Genomic DNA, 21323 nt, shown 5'->3' with positions numbered 1-21323 from the left:
TTCTTTTCCTTCTTAAATCTAACAGACTGCAAGGTTTTGAAGACACTTGTTTGTTCTTTCCCATTAGATTGTTAATACAACATCATATAGCTCCTTCAGATTGCTTAAATACATTTACTTTTCTAAGTTTTTCTTGACTTTTTGTGTTTGCATTTCACAATTTTTGTGCAACTCTCATCTTTTCATCGGCAATGCTTGATACTCCTCTATTCTATCAAAGGTCTGTTTTTGTGGTTGTAAGCTTATGTCTTTTGTCTTTTAGAATATTGTACTCCAAGTTCTTCTCCTGTATATAATAGAAGTTGTCATATCTTATATGGTTCTTCATGTAGTTCCGTGGTTCTTGAATTCTTTCTTTCTGGCTACTTATAGTATTTTTCTTTTGTCTTGAAGGGCTGGATTTTGGCTGTGACATTCCTGAGATTTCTTTTTGGGATTTCTTTCAGGAAGTGATCAGTGGAGCCCTTCTATCTTTACTTTGTTCTATGAGTCTGATGAGAGCTGGAAGTTTTCATTTGTGGTTTATTGAAATACAATGTCCTGGTTGTTTTTTTTTTAAATGGTTTTCAGGGAGTACAATGATTCTCCAGTTACTTCTCCTTGACTGTTCAGTTGTTTTGATAGTAGATACCTTTTATTTTCTTTTTTATCTTTTTATTTTGTTTTAATATTTCTTATTTCATGGAGTTATTGATTTTAGTCTATTCTAGTTTAATTTTTAAAATATACATTTATTTTACATGAATTTATAATCTATCACCCCTCTCCCTCAACTGAAAAAAAAAAACCCTGAAAAATAAAACCTTTATCATGAACCTGTGTAATCTGGAAAAACAAATTATCACATTGGCCATGCCCAAAAATATATATTTCTCTTTACATTCCAAGTTTGTCAACCTCTCCTGGAGGATGTGGCTGAAACATTTTATGTTTAGTCTTTTTGACAGGTTTGTGACTGCATTGATCAGGCTTCCAAAGTCTTTCAAAATGGGGTCACAAAGAGTTGGACACAACTGAAACAAGTGAACAACTATATATTCTCTGTAAATAATTCTGCTAGTTCTGCTCTCTTTGATTTGCATTGGTTTGTAGAGGTCTTCCCAGTTTCCTCCAAAATTAACCAATTTATCTTTTGGGGGGGGGTGGCAGTTGGGGTTAAGTGACTTGCCCAGGGTCACACAGCGAATAATTGTCAAGTGTCTGAGGCTGGATTTGAACTCAGGTCCTCCTGACTTCAGAACTGGTGCTCTATCCACTGCAGCACCTAGCTGCCCCAAATTTGTCATTTCTAACGGCACAATACACCATTACATTCATACGCCATAATTTATTTGGCATTACCTAATGAGGAGGACATCCCCTTAGTTTATAATTTTTAGCTACTCTTAAGTATTTTTGTTCATATAGGTCCTTTTCCTCTTCTTTAATATCTTTTGGGTATAGGCCTAGTAGAAGTATATAGCTGGGTAGTTTAGTAACATTCTTGGCATAGTTCCAGCCAGAATGAACATATTTATTCACAGCCCCACCAACAGTACATTAATGTGCCTGTTTTCCTGAAGTCCCACCAACACTTGTCATTTTTGTCTTTTGTCATTTTTGCCAGTCTTATGAGCCTGAGGTGGAACCTTAGAGTTGCTTTCATTTACATTTTTCTAATTTTTGGTGTTATGGAGCATTTTTTCAAATGGCTTTTGATAGCTTGGATTTATCCCTTTGAAAACTGCCTTTTCAAGGATGGTTTCAGAAAAACATGAGAAAACTTAAAATGAACTCATGCAAAGTGAAGTGAGTAAAACCGAGAGGATAATGTACACAGTGGCAGTTATATTGTAAAGATAACTGTGAAGACTTAGTAACTCTGATCAATACAGTGGTCCCCCACAATTCCAAAGGACTTATGACAAAACGCGCTAATCATTTCCAGATAGACTCAGAGTACAGATTGAAGCATTTTTTTCTCTTTCATTATTTTTCTTGCTTTTTTCTCCCCTGTGGAACATGGCTAATGGGAAAATAGGTTTTGCATGACTTCATATGTATGAGTATTATATTTCTCTTCTTTTCAGTGGGTGAGATAGGGGGTGATGGGAGGGAGAGAATTTGGAACTAAAAATTAAAATTAAAAAAGAAAAAAACTTACTTTTCACATCCTTATAAATTTGAATCTGTTCCTTATGTATCTTGAATATAAGACCTTTTTCAGAAAAACTTGAGGCAGAGAATTTTTTCCACATTTATGTTTCTCTTCTAATTTTAGCTACACTACATTTGTCTTTTAAATTTTATATGACCAAAATAGTCCATTTTATCTTGAGTGCTCTTCTTTATTGCTTGTTTAATCATGTTCTCTTCCCCTATCCATAGATCTAAAAGGTAATTTCTTCCTTGCTCCTCTAACTCCCTTATGATGTAATCTTTTATAGCTAGGTCGTGTATCCATTTGGAGCATATCTTAGTATGTGGTGTGAGTTGTTTATTTAAACCTAATTTCTGCCACAAGGCTATCCAGTTTTCCCAGAAATTTTTGTCAGATAGCAAGTCTTCTCCTGGAAACTGGTGTCTTTGGGATTATCAAACACTAGGCTGCTGTATTTGTTTGCTTCTGTATGTTGTTTACCTGATCTATTCCACTGATCAACTTCTTTTTTTAAAAACTTTTATTACATTGTTTTGTTGGTTACTGTTACCCAGTATAGTTTAAGAAACAATGCTGATAGATCCCAGGTTTGTTTTTGCTTTGAGGGAATTCTTGAGTAAGGTTTACCACTTTTTTTACAAGTTCTTTATTCCCCTTCCGGTTCTTTTCTTGAAAGATTTTATTTCATTTTTTTCATTTTTTGCTTCATTTCTTCTAGTTATTTACATAGTCTCTGTAGAAAATTTATTTTTTTTCTTTGAGTCTTTGCCTGCAACTGATGTAGTTACTTCTTACAATAAATTGCTTTTCGAGGTATCTCTGGAGCTATGATAACTCTCTATAGTGGTTATTGTCTTCTTTTGTTTATTCATATCTTTAGCCTTTGTTCTGGAGTTGAGGCTTCATGCCAAGGTCAAGCTCTGCACCCTTTACTTTTTGGCAGCATAGTCAGCCCTACTTGATTTCAACCTAGATTTTTTTTGCTGACCTCTCCCTCCTTAGAGGAGACCATTGGGAGGGGTAAGGCTCTTTTGAGTTTATGCCCTGGCTTTTCAGCTCTCTGTGGTGCCTTCTGTGAAATACCAGAGCCTCTGGATCTGTCTGAGATGCCATACATGGACTTATCACTTCTGCTTCCAGAGTGAATGCTGGGGACTTCTAGCTTTCTTATGGACGCCTTACATTCTTTCTGCCTCTGGATATGAATCCTTGCAGGTTATGGATGCTTCTGGTCTGTCTCTGGTCACTCTGGGAGGAAGGCAACATCTTGTTTGCCTTCACTGACACTGGCTTTTCTAGTGGATACCTGTTTCTGTTGCCTATGGACTTGTCGCTGACTCTTTGTGCAGTAATGGGATGGATAAAGTAATTTAGTATGGTTTCTCACTGGATTTTTTTTTTATCACTCATTGTTGTGCAATTTTTAGGTTTTTTTTGCTGCAGTAAGTATGTGGAAACTAGGCTGCCAGACATCTTAACTTGAAGTCTGCCATCTGTTATCTTTAAGCCTTGCTGTGTAGCGTTTACTCCCTCACCACTCCCCTGAAATTGGTTTCTCAAAGATCATTGATAACATAATTTTCAAATACAATGGCCTCTTTTCAGTCCCTCAAGAGGCTATTGAGGAGAAGGTACTTTGTGAACTTTAAAGTGCTATGAGCGTGACTGGCTTACCCATACAGATAGAGTGATGCAATTTTTTTCTCATATATCAGGCATGCTTTGTCATCTGTAAATTTGATGAACATTCATTCTTTAGTTACCAATAATAGCCCACATTTCTGTAGCACTTTAAGGTTTACAAAGCATTTCCTTACAACCACATAATTTTGTAAGGTAGGTAGTGCACAGGACCCCTGTTTTACTGATTAAGAAAACAAGGTTCAGCAAAGAACTACTCACGTGGTACATATTGTTGTCAGAATTCAAACTTAGGTATTATGACTGACTCAAAGTCCATTACTTTTTCTACACTGAAGCATTGGTAAGTAACTTGATCCTAAAAGAAAAGTTGTGAAGAGGGCAAAGCAAGTGATACCTACATTTAAACAGGCTCAGTCATGTTAAATTATTTTACAGTCACACAGCTAATACATGATGGGACTGAATCATTAATGTGTCATGGTCTGACTTTGTGTCTAGGACTTTTGCCAAGAATAGGGGAAACTGATGGGTTTTCCATTGGCCTATTAATTCATAAATCAAACTATGTCACTTAATCAACAAGTATTAAGCATCTATTTTTGAGTCTATCCCTTTAGTAGTTAGGTGCCATCCACCAAAAAGACCTTGTGTAGGTAAGATTCAGAAGGGAGTAGTTAGGAAAATACAGATATTTAGACTGCATTTGGCTAATTCATTGTTAATTAGCATGTCTACTGGGAAAAGAAAGAAGACACTCAGGCATGGCGAGTTTACTCTCTATTATCAAATTAAGTAAAAATTTCAATGAGGAGAATGAGGTTTAATTTTGAGAATTAGAGATTATGGAGACCATCCGTAGGTTTGCATTTACATTTTGTATTTCTTACCATGAATCTCAGAATCTCAAATTTGGAAAGGGTCACAGAGTTCAATCCTTGTCCATCAGTTCTTCAGTCATCCCACTTGTGCCTGAAAATTTCCACTAACTGGGAGTCTACTTCTTCTACTTGAGGTAGTCTATTCCACTTTGGGATAATTCTAACTGTCAGGAAGTTTTTATTATGTCAAGCCTAAATCTGCAACTTCACCTTCCATCCATTGTGTCTAGTTCTGTACTTTGAGGCCAAGCAGAACAAGTGTATATGACATCCCTTCAAACTTGTAACTGAAGCCTCCTATGTGTGCTCTCTTCCCTTATTATACAGGAGTTCTTAATCTTTTTTTGTGTCATAGACCCCTTGGGCAGTCTGGTTAGCATATGGACCCCTTCTTCCAAATGTACAAAATAAAAGCTGTAAGATTATAGAGAAAAAATTGAAATAAGTTAATAAAATATTTTTAAGAAACTAACATCAAGTTCAGAGACCCGAGGTTAGAATGGCAACTCCTAGAGAACAGAGTGCCTTGTTCTTCTGTTAGTAACCTGGTGTCTTGCACATAGTATATGCTTTCTTATTCTTTCGTTGAGAAAAGGCCATTTGAAATTAAGAGATTGTTGATAGCTTTGAAGAGAGCAGTTACTGTTGAGTGATAAAGATAGAAACAGCTTAGTACAGTGCTCTGAACACAGTAGTAAGGTACTCACTGTTTGTTGTAGGAGGGTTCCTCTAACAGAAACCCTTCCCACAGATTCTATTTCTGCTTGCTATTTTCTATAGGTTTAGAATGGTGCAAGGGTATTTTTTTCCTTTCTTTCCTGGTATTCTTATTATTCTCCATCAATTTAGTTTTATAGACAAGGTAAGGACAATGTTGTAGAACTCAAAATTTTTAGAGCCTTCTTCCCCATTTAACATGGAGAAAATATCTGTATAATAGAATCTTAGAGTTGGAAGGAACCGTAAAGGCCGTATCCAATCATTACCCAATCCCCTCTTTAACATAACTGTTAAGTGACCATACAGCCTTTGTCTGAAGAACTCCAATGAAGTGGAATTCGATATCCCTTGAGGTAACCTGTCCCACTTTTGGGTAGTTCTTATTTTAGGAAGTTTCTCCTTATATCAAAAAAGAGTGGGTCCATGTGACCCCTCTTTAGTAAATTCTAGTGGTCCCATTAACCTGTAGGATCAGATATAAAATCCTCTGGCATTCAGAGTCCTTCATAGTCAGTCTGTCTGTCTGTCTCTCTGTCTGTCTGTCTCTCTCCCCCTCCCTCCCCCCTTTCTCCCCCTCTCTCTCCCTCTCCCTCACCCCATATTCTTAGATCCAGTAACACTGGCCCCCTTGCTGTTCCCTGAACAATACACTCCATCTCAAGATTCCAGACATTTTCTGTGGCTGTCCCCAATACTTGGAATTCTCTTTCCTCACCTCTGCCTCCTATCTTCCTTCAAGTTCCAAGTAAAATCTCACCTTCTGTAGGAAGCCTTTATCTAATACCCTGATGCTGCCTGAGCAAGTACTTCCTTTAGGACTCCTTCCTCTTGCCCACTACCAAGCACTTGGCATTTAACCGATCCAGAGGCTTTGGTTAAATAAATATAGCTCTTCTGCTCACAAAGATCATGAGGGAATCCTTTTCTGAATTGTTATGTCATTGTTCCCCCTATTTCCTCCCCTTTTGTTTTTTTTTTCATGGTAGTAACCAACCTTGCCTGTCAGTAAAACTCAGTGTATTCCTGTGGGTATAGTTGATTAGAAATTTGTAAAATTTGTATTCTAGGTCAGAACAGGTAACTCCGGAGGTAGAACCTGGAAATGATGAGAGGCTGTCAAAGAAAAAAGGCAACAAAGTAAGTATTTTTAAATTATGGATATATTCTTTTACAACTTATAATCTATCAGATATAACTTTAATTCTTGGAAGATGTAATAGCTATTATTTGTGTAGTGCTTTATTTTTTGGAATGTGGTTTAGATGTGCAGAGTATCCCAAAAGCTTTAGTGCCATTTTAAGCTTTAATATCTCTTAATAGCTTAAAATCTCACTAAGACTTTTGGGACACCTTGTATTTATAAGCTCACAGAATTGAAAGTAACTAGAGAAGCCAGGAACTGCACATGACCCCTACTGCCTGATTACTCACCTAATGATACCTTTGGATCCATATCATTCCTGGAATATAAGCAGGTGTTTCATCTTCAGTGGGGTTAGTTCATTCCTCTTCTGGAAGAGCCTCACATCTGTTACTTAGGCTCCAGATGTTAAATGATTCTTTTTCCATTTCTCTGTATGACATTCTACTGTCAGTCTTCAGAAACAGGTCAGGATTTTTATTTGTTCATTCATATCCTTTTTCTTCTTTGTTTTTACATTGTTTTAAAGAACATTTCATTCTCGCTAATAACTTAGAGGATGGAGAAATATTCTTCAAACTCCTTGAGCCCTTTTTTCTAAAAGGTAGAACAGCCTTCACTTTAATCAGAGATAAGGAGTCATTTGGCTGAGGCAGCAATATGAACATAACACAGGGCAGGTTGTTGCAATATTCCCCCTTTACTCAGTATTTCCTGGAAGTGAGAGTTGTAGTTCTTGATAATAGTTTCTTGGTATATTGGCAAGTTACCTGTGATTCCAGACTTGGAGCTGTCGTTCTCCTCTTCACTAGCATTTTCAAAAGTTTTTGTTCTGTGCTTCATAGAATATCACTTCTGTACTTGAACAGCAGTATCACTCATCCCTGTCTCCTTCATCTAATTTCTCCCAGTTTTAAAAAAGAACCCTCCTTTGTGTCAAATAAGCTTATTAAAGCAGAACAGATTTACACATTTTATATGTATGAAGATACATACGTTCTGTATCTCATATCCGTAACTCTCTCTGAGGAACCAGATAGCTTACTTAATCACTGTCTTTCAGAAGTTGTGTTTGGTCATTGCATTTATCTGTATTTTTAAATCTTTCAGAATTGCCTTTTTTTTTTCAGTGTTGTAAGCATTGTATAAATTGTTCTCTCAGTTTCACTCATGTAACACTCAGTTCATCAGTTCATACAAGTCTTCCCAGGATTCTCTGAAACGATCACTTTCATAATTTCTCATGACACAGTAATATTCCATTACTTTCATATGCCATAATTTTTTCAGTCTTTCCCCAGTTGATGGACAACCCTTTATTTTTCAGTTCCTTGCTACAACAAAAAGTTCTGCTTTAAATATTTCTGTACGTATATATCTTTTTTCTTTTTCTTTTTTTTTTTAAGGGGAGTATAAGTCTAATAGTTCTATCACTGTATCAGTTTAGTGAATTTTGGGGTATAGTTTCAAATTGGTCTCCAGAATGGCTAGATCATGTCCACTAATGTTCTGTATATAACTTGGATACCAAACCTTTACCAGAGAAACTTATTGTAAAGATTTTTTTCTGAAGCAACTGTTTCCCTTCTAATTTTACCTGCATTGATTTTGTTTGTGTAGAAGTTTCTTATCATGTGAACTATTTTGTCATCTATAATTTATCATTTGTTTGGTAAAGGATTCTTCTCATTGCCGTAGTTTGGAAAGATATCAACTCTGCCATTCTAATTTGGCTGTGATGTTACCTTTTATGCCCAGTATCCATTTGGAGTTTATGGTTTAAGATGTTGGTCTAATCCTAGTTTGTGTCATAATGCTTTCTAGTTTTCCTAATAGTGAGTCCTTGCCCCAGTAGTTGGGGTCTTGGGGTCAAACACTGTGTTACTTCATTTATTTACTTCAGTATCTTGCATACCTAATCTGTTCCAATGATCAACTTTTCCATTTTTTAACCAGTACCAAATAATGATGATGACTAATTTTAGTATAGTTTGATATATGGTACTGCTAGGCCCTCTTCTTCTCACTTCTTTTCATAATTTCCCTTGAGATTCTATTTCATTTATCATTTCAGATGAATTGTTATTATTTTTCCTACCTCTAAAAAGTAATACTTTGGTAGGTAGTTTAATTGTTATGGCACTGAATAAATAAACTAATTTAGGTTGTAGTCTTTTTTTATCATATTGTCGTGGCCTAAGCTATAAACAGTTAATATTTCTCTGATTATTCAGGTGGAGCTCTGTTTCTGTAAAGAATATTTTGTGGTTGTATTCATCTTATTGTATTGTATTCATTCATTCCTGCATCTGTCTTGGTAGGTAGATTCCCACATAATTTGTACATTCTGTAGTTATTTTAAATGAAATGTCTCTTTGCCTCTCACCCTGCTAAGTTTTGTTAATAATATATAAAAAGTAAATGATTTATGTGGTTTATTTTACATCCCGCTAATTGCTAATGTTATTATTTCAATTAATGTTTAGTTAAGTCTTTAGGGTTCTCTAGATAGAGCATTATGTAATCTACAAAGTTTCACTTTTGTTTCTTTTTTATTTATGGTTATTTCTTCAATTTCTTTTTCTTATTTCTAACACATTGCAAATAATAATGGTCATAATGGACATCATATTCACATTTCTTACTGAAAAATTCTCCTTTATGTGTAATGTTGGCCTTTGGTTTGAGATAGAATTACTTTGTCATATTAAGGTGGTCCATTTATTCCTGTGCTTTTTTATGTTTGTTTTTTTTACAGAAATGGGCATTGTATTTCATCCGAAGTTTTTTCTGCATCTGTTGACATGTAGTATTCTAATAAATTGTTTTAATCTGTGCTAATATTTAATTTAAAATTTTTGTGTCAGTATATATTAGGGATATTGATCTGTTACTTTCAATTTCTTTGATTTCCATCTTCCAAATTTAGGTTATCACAGTTATAGTTGTATCTTTGGAGAAGTTTGGCAGCATCTCTTTTCTATTTTTACAGTTTATGTAATGTTCAAATTAATTGGTTTTTGTTGGAATTCATTTATAAAATCATCTGGTTCTGTAGCTTTTGGGGAGAGAGAATTCATTTTTTTGTTTGTGTGATTTATTTTGTCTGAAATTTAATTATTTAAATTCTCTATTGTTTTGTTAACTTAGCTATTTTATATTTTATAAGCATTTATTTCATCTGATTTATTCATTTTGTTGGCATATAATTTGGGCAGAACAGTTTCTGAAAATTCCCTTCATTTGTTGTGAATTCTTTTTTGCTTTTGAGACTAGGAATTTATTTTCATTTTTCTCTTTTAAGAATGAGATTAGCTGTTTAGAAAAAAATTATTTAGAAATTAAATGGTTGATTTCTTTTCAATTACATCATTTTCTTTGATTTTAGAGTTCTGATTTAGTGTATCATTGAGTTTTTTATTGTTGCTTTTCTAGGTTTTTTTTTTTTAGTTGAATACCCATTTCATTGATCTGTTCTTTCTTTCTTTTATTAATAAACCTCCTTAGAGATGAAAATATTACTCTTGGTATTGCTTTGAGTGCATTCTGAAAGTTTAGGTATGTTGTTTCATTGCTGTCATTTTATTTGATGAAATTATCTGTTGTTTCTGTGATTTATTCTTTGACCTACCCGTTATTTAAGATTAGCTTCCAATTAGCTTTTATTCCTTTCCTTAAAGGTCCTTTATTGAATATAATTTTATTGCATTGTGGTCAGTGAAAGATTTGTTTACTATTTCTGCTTCTCTGCCTTGTGAGGTTTTTGTGCCCTAATTAATACATGTTCATTTTTTGTACAAGTGCTGTGCATAGCTGAGAAATATTTATGTTTCTCTCTGTTTCAATTCAATAATCACAGAAGATCTGTCATATCTAACTTTTCTAAAATTCTATTTAGATCCTTATCTTTTTTTCTCGTTCTCCTTTTTGTTAAATGTTTCCAGGTCTGAAAGAAGTGGATATAAGTCCCCAGTTATTATAGTTTTATTGTCTATTTCTCTCTGTGAATCTATCAACTTTTCCTTTAAGTAAATTTTATATCATTTGGTGTATATGTGTATGTATGTGTGTAGTATTGGTATTAATATATTGTCTGTGGTGCCTTTAAACATAATGTAGTTTTCCTGTTTGTCTCTTTTAATCATGTTTATTTTTACTGTTGCCTTGTCTGAGATAATGAATGCTACCCCTGATTTTTTAAATTCACCTCAAGGAGATATAAAAACAATGAATAAAGCAATCTCCATTTGAAAGATGCTTACATTATAATGGGAGAGACGCAAGTACATATATAAATGTGTACAGAATAAATATGAAAAAATATAAATTGCAATGTAAAGAGAATAGAAAATAAACATAAAGAGAATAAATAAAAATAAAAACAAAGTTCTTAAATACAGTGTAGTTTGGGACGGAGAGAGCACTAACAGTAGGCAGCTATGTGGAGGATGAACAAGAGAATATCTAGGCTGAAAGAAGCAAGCACAGTTTGGCTCTTATACTTAATGTGAGAGGTGGCCCTGTGAGTAGAGATCTTATGGAAGTAGAATTGATAAAGCTTAGCAACTAATTACAGTGAGGGTAAAGGAAAAGGGAGCAGGGATACTTCAGCATAATCAGTGGATCTGTGTTCTCATCAATTTAAGTATTCCCTCTTTTTGTGTACATTGCATCTTCTCATGAGTTTGTCTTATATATCGGAGTAGGTAGTTTATTTGGGAGTAGTTCATTTTCCAGTTATACCACAATTCAGTGACATATTTTATGAGTGGTCCTTTATTGTTAATATGCTAAAGTCTATTTACACCTTGTATGTATTCCTCCTTTGCCTTTGGGGACCTATAATTTTAATTATTATGTTACCTCCAAGAACAAATATAAAATCCTTTGGCTTTTAAAACTCTTCATAACCTGGCCCTGTCCTTCCTTTCCAGTCTTTTACACCTTGCTCCCCCTGCCCTCCACATGGCAGGTAGGTGTTGCAGTGGATAGTGCCAGGCCTAGAGTCAGAAAGACTCATCTTCTTGAGTTTAACTATAGCCTCAGACACTTGCTAGCTGTGTGACCTTAGGCAAGTCACTTAACCCAAGTTGCCTCAACTTCTTCATCTGTAAAATGAGCTGGTTTTCCCAGAAAACCCCAAAATGAAGTCATGAAGAGATGGACACAACTGAAACGACTGACCAACAATAATCCCTTCACATACACTACTGTCCATTGATGTGGACTTCTTTGCTATTCTTCAACAAGATACTTCATCTCCTCGCTGGGCATTTTCACTGGCTGTCCCCATGCCTGAAATTCTGTCCCAGCTTCCCAAGATTCCTTCAAGTCTTAACTGAAACTCTGCCTTCTGCAGATAGCCTTTCCCTAATCTTAGTGCTTTCCCAATGAAATTATCTCCAATTTATCCTGCATATATTGGTTGTTCATAGTTGTTTGTCTGTTGTCTCCTTCATTAGATTGTGAGCTGCTTAACAGCAGGGGACACCGTTTTGGTCTTTCTTGATATTCCCAGCACTTAGCACAGTGCCTGGCACAGAGTTGATACTTAGTAAAGACTTGTTGACTTGTCTTGATCTTTTTGGTTTGGTTTTTTTTTATTGCTTTTTGGTGAGGCAATTGGGGTTAAGTGACTTACAGCTAGTAAGTGTCAGGTGTCTGAGGCCACATTTGAACTCAGGTCCTCCTGACTCCAAGGCTAGAGCTCTATCCACTGTGCCACCTAGCTGCCCCTTGTCTTAACCTGTTTAGAGATTATAGTCTCCGTCATGTAGCATCAATTAAAGAATATTGGTGTTTAAAAAAAAAAGATGGATTTTAGTTTGAGAGAGAAACTGCACAATTTCCCACATTCATTCCATCCTGACCTCTCCTTTCTGTTTAGTTCTAGGATCAGTTTGTTATCCATCTATAACATGTATACAGATTTCATTTAGTGAAGGTTCATTGCAGTGATCTGTCCATATAATTTCACATCATAATTGGTTTTTCCTGTGTGGATACTTAAGCCAAATGCTTTTGAACGATTATGGATTTAATTTAGAAGGCTTTGCAATATCCCAGGGATTAATCCAGTGTTATCTGCAAACAGAAGAACCTAAAGGTCCAAACTATATATAGGGAGTCTTTCTTCCATTTGCACTGTATGCTGGATATCCCTCATGACCATGGCAGACACTTTGGGGAAGCATACATCTCTCTGTTCTGTGTCCTGCTTCATAGGGCTATAGCAGTGGATTTAGAGTAAGTAAGACCTGTGTTTGAATCTTTCCTCAGATACTGACTAGCTGTATGATCCAGGACAAGTCACTTTAACTCTCTCAGCCTCTTTCCTTCCCTCTAAAAATAAGGCTAATGGCACCTCTCTCTCTCTCTCTCTCTCTCTCTCTCTCTCTCTCTCTCTCTCTCTCTCTCTCTCTCTCTATATATATATATATATATATATATATATATATATATATATATATATATATATACGTATGTATATATCATAGAGCTGTTGTGAGAATACATTTTCTATTGCCAACTATTCTTACCAAATAAAATGCTTCCTTATAATCAACAGACAATAGATACAGTGGGCTTCTTTCCCTCTTTCAGTCACTTGTTCAACAGCAAAGATGGCTGCTATAGAAGATCACTTACTTATGGATGTCTATTTCTTTCTCTTACCTTAATCAGGGAAATTTTTATGTGTGTGTAGATTATTCCCTTAAAAATTTTAATGAAATGGAGAAGTAGGTATATGGGTAAAAAGCTTCATTGATTGCTTTTTGGGGTAGTAACAATGTGTGTCATTTTTGCTGACATTTCGTATCCTTTCTTCAGATATCTTGAGAATCAGTCCCTTAATGCCCTTAAAATTGTGTTGCCATCATAAACCTGCCTGTATGTAAATTTTTTTTTAACCAAAGCTATTGTTAAGCATTTCGCACCATTCTTGTGGAGAAGATGGTGAGATAAAGACTAGCCGTTAATACATTTGGACAGATTCAGAGCTGATTGGATGGCCAGACTCAAAGAATAGTCAGTGGTTTCATGTCAGCTTGGCAGGAAGTCTCCAGTGGGGTACGCCAGGCATCTGTGCTTGGCTGTGTGCTATTTGTCATTTTTATGAGTGACTTACATAAAGGTAAAGAGGTTACGGTCATCACATTTGCAGATGATACAGAATTGGGAGAGGATAGCTTAACAATGAATGATAATATCAGGATCCAAAAAGATCTTATCACAGTCCAATTATTGGACATATTGGACCGAGTCTAATAAGATCAAATTGGAATAAATGTACACTTTAGTACATTTCACTTTGGTGCAGTTTCACAAGTACAGGTTAGGGGAGGAATGGTTAGACAGTAGTTCTAGAAAAGATTTGGGGGTTTTAGTAGACTGCAAGTTCAGTACGAATATGTTGTGGCAGCCAAAAAAGCTAATGCCATGTCTTGGAATCTGTTGAGAGGTATAGCTTCCAGGGATATGGAGGTGATAGTCTCCACTGTACTTTGACTTAATCAGACTTTATCTGAATGTTGTATTTAGTTCCAGGAACCATAATTGAAGGAGAACATTGTTAAGCTGGGAAAAGAACAGAAGAAGCAACCATAATGGTGAAGGGCCTTGAATCTATAATGTGAGAATTGATTGAAGAAAATGGGGATATTTAGCCTAGAAAAGAGAAGAAGACTCAAGGGGGAAATGACCTCAGAGATCAGAACCAATGGGCAAAGATTATGAAGAGGCCAGTTTAGACTTAGTGTCTTCTCGAGATAGTCCATATTGTTGTGAAGTGTTTTCATGACGCTGAGTCTGAATTCACTAAAGTCACTGATTCTGAATAATTGGTCTGGTCTGGCTGTTCCATTTTTTTTTTGTGTCCCTATTGATTCTTTGTCCAACACATACTTGATGCAGACCATGCCATTAAAGTTCAGGTATGGTAGCTTCACTATTATGAGTGAAGAAAATCACTTTTAATTGAAATCTTGATAGGTCTTTTCAATTTTTGTCTGTTTTCCTTCCTGTCATTTCATCCTTAAATGCTGTTGGGATGATCTGATTTAATTTGGTCTCTGTAACCCACTAATCAGTTTTTTAAATAAAATGATATTATTTATAAACTTACAACAGTTTTCCTTTAATATTTTACAGACAACATTACATTCTGAACCATTGTTGACTTTGGATATCAGTTCTCTCCTCTTGGCAAGGAAATAAGGGATCAAGTGTTTGCTGACTGAAGCTGTTTCTAGACTCTTTGGCCCTTTGGTTGTAATTTACTTATACAGTTTAACTTTTTAAGGAACTATTGATAATATGTATCAAAATCTGTTGCTAATTTACATAGTGCTTTAAAGTTTGTAAAGCACAATAGATAGATAAATAGATAGACACACAGACAGACAGACAGATAGATAGATGGATGGATGGATGGATGGATGGATGGATGGAAAGAACAGCTAGGTAGCACAGTAGAAAGAGTGCTACTGAGCCTGGGGTCAGGTGGACCTGAATCAAACCTGGCCTCAGACACTTACTAGCTGTTGTGGAGTCCAAAATTGTCCAATCTGAGGCAGAGCTCCAAGTTAGTAGCATTTTATTAAAGGGTCTATGGCCCCTTGTAATGAAGCGGACATCAGATCTTCCTCACAATCTGAGATGCCTCCTTTCCCCCAGGGCCTTACTTTAATAGGGTTTGATACCCAAACATGCAAAAGAGGCATGGTAAAATACAGAAGCTCACTGGTTGATAGACCTTGATTTTGACTTTCTAGGAGGGCCAGAAATGATGCATCAGCCTGGGTGGTCACAAGATGGACTAGGCAAGGGTCATCTCTGCTAAGTGGTCATAAGATGGTCATCTGCTCATGTTGGACAAGAGAGGGTGGTCTGGAGGTACAAAAAGTAAGTTGGAGGACTTTCCAAAGAATCAAGATATCCCACTCACGCTGAATTTGGACATGGAATTTGAGCAAAACATGGTTGGAGATATCTTTGTCAGCATTTTTGTGGTCATGCAAGTGAGCTTCATAACTGGTAGATGAGAGGTGAACGTTGGATTAAAGTTTGAGGCCTAATATAAAGGTGTACTATCTAATTATCCCTATATGATTTATGTAAAATATTATTACATGTTTATTCATGTACTATTGTTATATGACTGATTAAATGCATATTACTAGATGAGTATATTACTAATAATTGCTAATAACCATTACCCTTTATGTAATCACACTGAACTGATTAGTACTGATTGGAATGGAGTACGGTTCCAAGTGAATTATTTCTCACACTGTGTGACCCTGGGCAAGTTTGCCTCATTTTCCCCATGTATAAAATGAGCGGGAGGAGGAAATGGCAAACCACTCTAGTATCTTTGTTAGGAAAACCCCAAAAGGGGTCACAAAGAGCCAGATACGACTGAAACAACTGAACAACAGTAGTTTGCGATATAATAATATCAGGCTTCTCTTTTTCCTCCTTTTTTTCCTTTATATTCCTAGATACTCTGACCTTTTATTCCTGTAGATAAATACTGTTTTTATTTGTTATAATTTTATAAAATATCTGTTAGTTTGGCATAGCAGTAAATAAAGTCTTCCATGTGTTTTGATAGATCTCAGTTATTTTGTGCATTTTGTTATTTTAAATGGAATTATTCTTCCTGTTTCTTCCTCTTGTTTTTTTGGGGGGGCCACACACAAAGGTTTGTGATTTTTATGAAGTTACTTTGTGTCCTGCCACTTTATTTAAACTATTAATTGCCCTCATTTCATGTTTAATTGGTTGCCTGTCATTCTCTTAGTAAATCATCTTATTACCTGCAAATAAAAATAATTTTGTCTCTACTTTGATTTTACTGTTTTTTTTTAATTTCCATAACTAGCTACATTCGATAAAAGGAGAAGTAATGTGATAGTATCTTATTGGTAAAGCTGGTAATGCTACGTTATAAGTAATGCTAGCTCTTGATTTTAGATGTATACTTTGATTATATTTTTAAAATGTCTTTTTGTTCCTATGCTTTTTTGTTTTTAATACAAGTGAATGTTGTCTTTTGTCAGTCTTTTTCTACATCTGTAAATATAAACCGTGTGATTTTTTTAAACCATGTGATTTTTATTCTTTGTTATTAGTATGATTTGTTATGTTTCTAGTGTTCTCACTATTGAAACGTCTTTGCACCCTGATACAAATTCAGTATTAACCATTCTCAGTATTTTTTAATATATTGCCTTTGTTCCTTGGTTTATATATATATATATATATATATTTTTTTTTTTTTTGCAACAGCATTTGTTAGAATCTAATAGTTTTCTTTTTCAGTTTTATACTTTCGTGGTTTGGGTTTGAGAGGTTTCATTTGGTTCATTTCATATTTGGTTCATAGGCAATTGATATGGAGTTTGCTTTTTCTATTTTTGTCAGCAGGTTATATGGCATAAGAGTTATTTGTTTGATATAATTCACTTGAAAATCCATCTGGACATGGTATTCTTTTTCTTTGGGAATTCATTTATGACTTTTTTTAAGAATGGGTTTAGATTTTCCACATATTTTTCTTACAGTCTTGGTATTTTGTGTTTCTATAAATATTTGTTTTGTATAAGTATTTGGAAATTTTAACATATACGTTATTGATATTGTTTCTGATAAATTACTTTTTTCTCCATTTGTTATGACTACCCTTTTATTTTAATTTTGGTAATTCAGTTTTTTCTTTAAAAAATTAAATCTAATCTATTCAAACTATTAAAATATCTTTTAGTTTATATAATTTAAAAATCTTTATTCTGTTTCATTTCTTTGATTTTTAGGATTTCTACTTTTGTACTTTTTTGAGGGGGCTATTAATTTGTTGATGTTCTAGGTTGATTTGGGTTTTTTTAGCTGTGTGCTCAGTTCAGTGATCTTCTCTTTCGTTAAGTGTCTAGAGATAAAATTTTCCACCTAGGAACTGCTTTGGCTGCATTCCATAAATTTTGATATATTGTCTCATTGTTGACTTTTTCTTTAATAGAATCATACATTATTTCTATGATTTATTCCTTGTTGCATTCTTTAGAATAATATTATTTATTCTCTATTTAAGTCTCCATAGCTTAGAGAGATACAGGATTCTTGGCTCAGCAAGAAGGCAGATGAGATTCAATTCTATGTTGACAGCAATAATCCCAAATGCTTCTGTGATGCCCTGACAACTGTTTATGGTCCAAAGACCTCTGGTGCATTTCAGCTACTTAGCACTGGTGCAGCCACACTGATGGGTGACAAGGTCAGGATCCTGGAGAGATGGGCAGAACTTCCATAGTGTTCTTAACAGACCATCATCAACCAATGCTGAAGCTATTGATGGTGTAATCAGTTCCCCTCTAGCTAAACCTCTAACTGAAGAAGAGCCATCCAGCTCCTCTTGAGTGGCAAAGTGTCTGGTGCTGATTCTGTCTCAGCAGAGATCTACAAGACGGGGGGTCCACTAATCATACAGAAACTCTCTGAAATCATCCAGATTATATGGCAAGAGGAAGCCATCCCCTAGTAGCCTAACGATGCCTCCATTGTCCATCTCTAAAGAAACAGACTGTTCTGTGACAACCACAAGGGGATCTCTCTCCTAGTCATTGCTGACAAGATCCTTTCCAGTGTCCTCCTTAATCGGCTGATGAACCATCTGAAAGATGGTCACCTGCCCAAAAGTCACTGTGGCTATAGAAAAGGCTGAGGAATGGTCAACATGATGTTTGTTTGCTGGCAATTCCAGGAAAAATGTCAGAAACACAACAGAGGTGTGTATATGACATTTGTCAACCTGACCAGGGCCTTTGATACTGTCAGTTGTGAGGACCTATAAAAGGTTATGACGAAATTGGGTTACCTGGAGAAGTTCATTAGCATTGCATGCCAGTTTCACAGTAGTGTGCTTGCACAGGTTCTGGATGAAGGACAATGCTCTCATGCTTTCCCAGTCACCAACAGAGTGAAGCAAGGTTATGCGCTTGCTTCCATGCTCTTTAGCCTGATGTTTTCTGTAATATTATCAGATGCTTTTAGCAAGAGCAAAAATGGCATCAAGATCAGTTTCTGCACTGATGGTAAACTATTTAACTTGAAACGGCTACAAGCCAAAACCAAAGTGGAGGGGAAATCGGTGTGTGACTTTTTTCTTCACAGGTGGTTGTGCCCTCAGTGCAGCTTCTGAAGCTGAAGTGCAACAGAATATGGATCAGTTCTCTGCTGCTTGTACTAATTTTGGCCCAACATTCAACACCAAGAAAACAGAGGTCCTTCACCAGTCAGCACTGTACCATCCATATATGGAACCGTTGGTCACAGGAAATGGAGAAATTTTGAATGCTGTGGATAAGTTCACTTATCTTGGCAGTACGTTCTCCAGGGCTGTCTGCATAGGTGATGAGGTTGACTCATGTGTTGCCAGAGCTTGCTCAGTATTTGGGAGGCTCCAAAATAAAGTATGGGAGAGAAGAAGTATCAGACTGCATATCAAATTGAAGAGTCTACATCATGCTGACTTCAGTGTGCTATGACGGTGAAACCTAGCTCTGTGCCAGAAAACTGAACTGTTTCCACTTGAATTGTCTGAGGAAGATTACCTGGCAAGATGAGATACTGGACACTGAGGTCCTTTCTCAAATTAAACTGCCAAGCATTCAAACTCTACTTAAGAGAGTACAACTCCAGTGGGCAGGCCAAGTAGTGCAAATGCCAAACACATAATTGCTCAAACTCACACATGGTAGGCACTCACATGGTGATCAGAAGAAGCACTATAAGGACACTCTCCAAGTATCTATGAACTTTAGTATTGACTGTGAGACATGGGAAATGCTGGCACAGGACCACCCAGCATGGCGTGCCCGCATCAAAAAAGGCTCTGTATTCCATGAGCTGAGCAGAGTTGTAGAACAAAGGAAACATGAGTTGCACAAATCTAGAGCCATTCCACTCTAAATGTTCTAATAGACCACTTGTGCCCTCTGTCTGTGGTAGTACCTTCCAAACCCTTACTGGCCTGATCAGCCACAGCCAAACACTGACTCCAGCATTGTAATGTCATTGGTCTTCAGAAACACAGGATGAATAAGTCTATATTATATTCATATTTTCCTCCTTAATTAGTTTTTATTGTCTTATGGTCTTTGTCACATTTAATGTTTCTGCCATTTTGTCTTCATTTGAGTTATTAATACACCGCTTATGACCATAGGATCATAAGTTAGAGCTCAAAGGAACTCAGAGTTCATCTTGTCTGGCCCCTTTATCTTGCAAATGAGACTGGGGCCTACAGAGGTTAAATGGCTTGCCCAAGGTCACATAGATATTAAGAAGTGGAGGAGGGATTTGAACCCATATCGTCTAACTCCAAATCTTTACTCTTTACATTTTACCACAATTAACTTCTGATCACATTCTATAAAAATGTCATGCAGTGATGAAAAATTAGGTATACTCAGGATTTTTATTATCTAGTATTTTGTTCAGATCCATAATTCCTTTCCTGTTTATTATTCTGTTAAATTTGTCCATAGAATTTGACAATTAGAAAAGATATTGATAACTTTGGAGAGAATAATTTGAGTTGTGATTGATTAGGTTAAGAGACAGATTGCAAAGTGTTGACAAGCACAGAGGAGGTGGAGTCAATAAATAGCTTTTTCTAGAAGTTTGGCAGTGAAAGGCAAGATATATGGGATCATAGCTTGAAGGGATTGTAGTCTAGTGAAGGATTTTTAAAAATAGGGAAGAATTTGGAATGCTTATAGATGGGAGGGAAGGAACCAGTAGTAAATCAGGAGATGTTAGAGATTAGGGAGAGGAGATAATTGTGAGGACAGTCTATAGAAAATTATAGGAGAGTATGGAGGGTTCGCCTTGGTAAGGAAAAATGTGACTTCATCAGACCCTAGAATAAAAGAAGAAAGAATGGGAGAGGATTTTGAAGAGTATTGAAATGTAGAGAATGGAAGAAAAGGGAATTCACAGTGAATAATCTCTATTTTCTCAGTAAAGTAGGAGGCAATATCCTTATCTGATGGGAAGGCTGAGGTGTGTTTATGGGGAAGGTGTAATGTTGAAGGAAGGCTAGAGGAGAGAAGAAAAATTGTCCATCTTGCCACTTTCCCAGATGTCTTCTTTTTATTTTATTTTATTAATTTATTTTGATTTATCAACAATCACTTCCAAATGCTTTTGAGTTGAAAATTTTTCTCCCCCTTCCTCCCCACCACCCTCCCCAAGACGGCGCACAATCTGATATAGGCTACACATTTACATTCCTATTGAACATATTTTCACATTAGTGAAGTTGTAAGTAAAAATTAAAACCAATAGGAGGAACCATCAGAAAGAGGAAACAAAACTCAATAGAAGAGGAAAAAAAAGTGATTCAGCTTTCACAGTTATGATTACTATCTGTGTCTTTTTCTCCATCCTTTTTCCCCCTGTTTATGCTTTTCTTTCTCCTTTTCCCCCCTCACTAGTGTTTTGCTTTTGACCACCACCTCCTTCAGTCTCTCCTCCTATTATTCCTTTCCCTTTTCTTCCCCTTTGCCCTTACTGCTTCTTTCCTCCTTTATATCCCCCCTCCCTTTTCTTTCCCCTTTTCCCTCTTACTGCCTATAGGGCAAGTTAGATTTCTATCCCTAACTGATTATGTTATTCCCTTCTTGAGCCAAATCTGATGAGAGTAAGGTTCAAACAATGCTCGGCCCACTCCCTTCTTTCCCTCTGCTGTAATAGGATTTTCTGTCTTTTCCCATAATGTAATTTACCCTTGTCTGCC

General features: G+C 35.9%; 1 protein-coding gene across 2 annotated transcripts in view; it reads left to right on the top strand.

The window, feature by feature from the left end:
- The window catches only part of TOP1MT (DNA topoisomerase I mitochondrial), an 81494-nt gene that overhangs the window by 12175 nt on the left and 47996 nt on the right, over positions 1-21323 (top strand). For both annotated transcript variants that reach the window (XM_020994859.2, XM_078153803.1), the window contains exon 7: positions 6450-6519. In XM_020994859.2, the coding sequence (XP_020850518.2) occupies positions 6450-6519 (70 nt within the window). The remainder of the gene's footprint in view (positions 1-6449; positions 6520-21323) is intronic.

Source organism: Phascolarctos cinereus, unplaced genomic scaffold (genome assembly GCF_003287225.1).
Source record: "Phascolarctos cinereus isolate Bilbo 61053 unplaced genomic scaffold, phaCin_HiC Scaffold_4;HRSCAF=312, whole genome shotgun sequence".
In the NCBI taxonomy this organism is placed as follows: domain Eukaryota; kingdom Metazoa; phylum Chordata; class Mammalia; order Diprotodontia; family Phascolarctidae; genus Phascolarctos; species Phascolarctos cinereus.
This window is presented reverse-complemented; position numbering and strand designations above follow the sequence as displayed.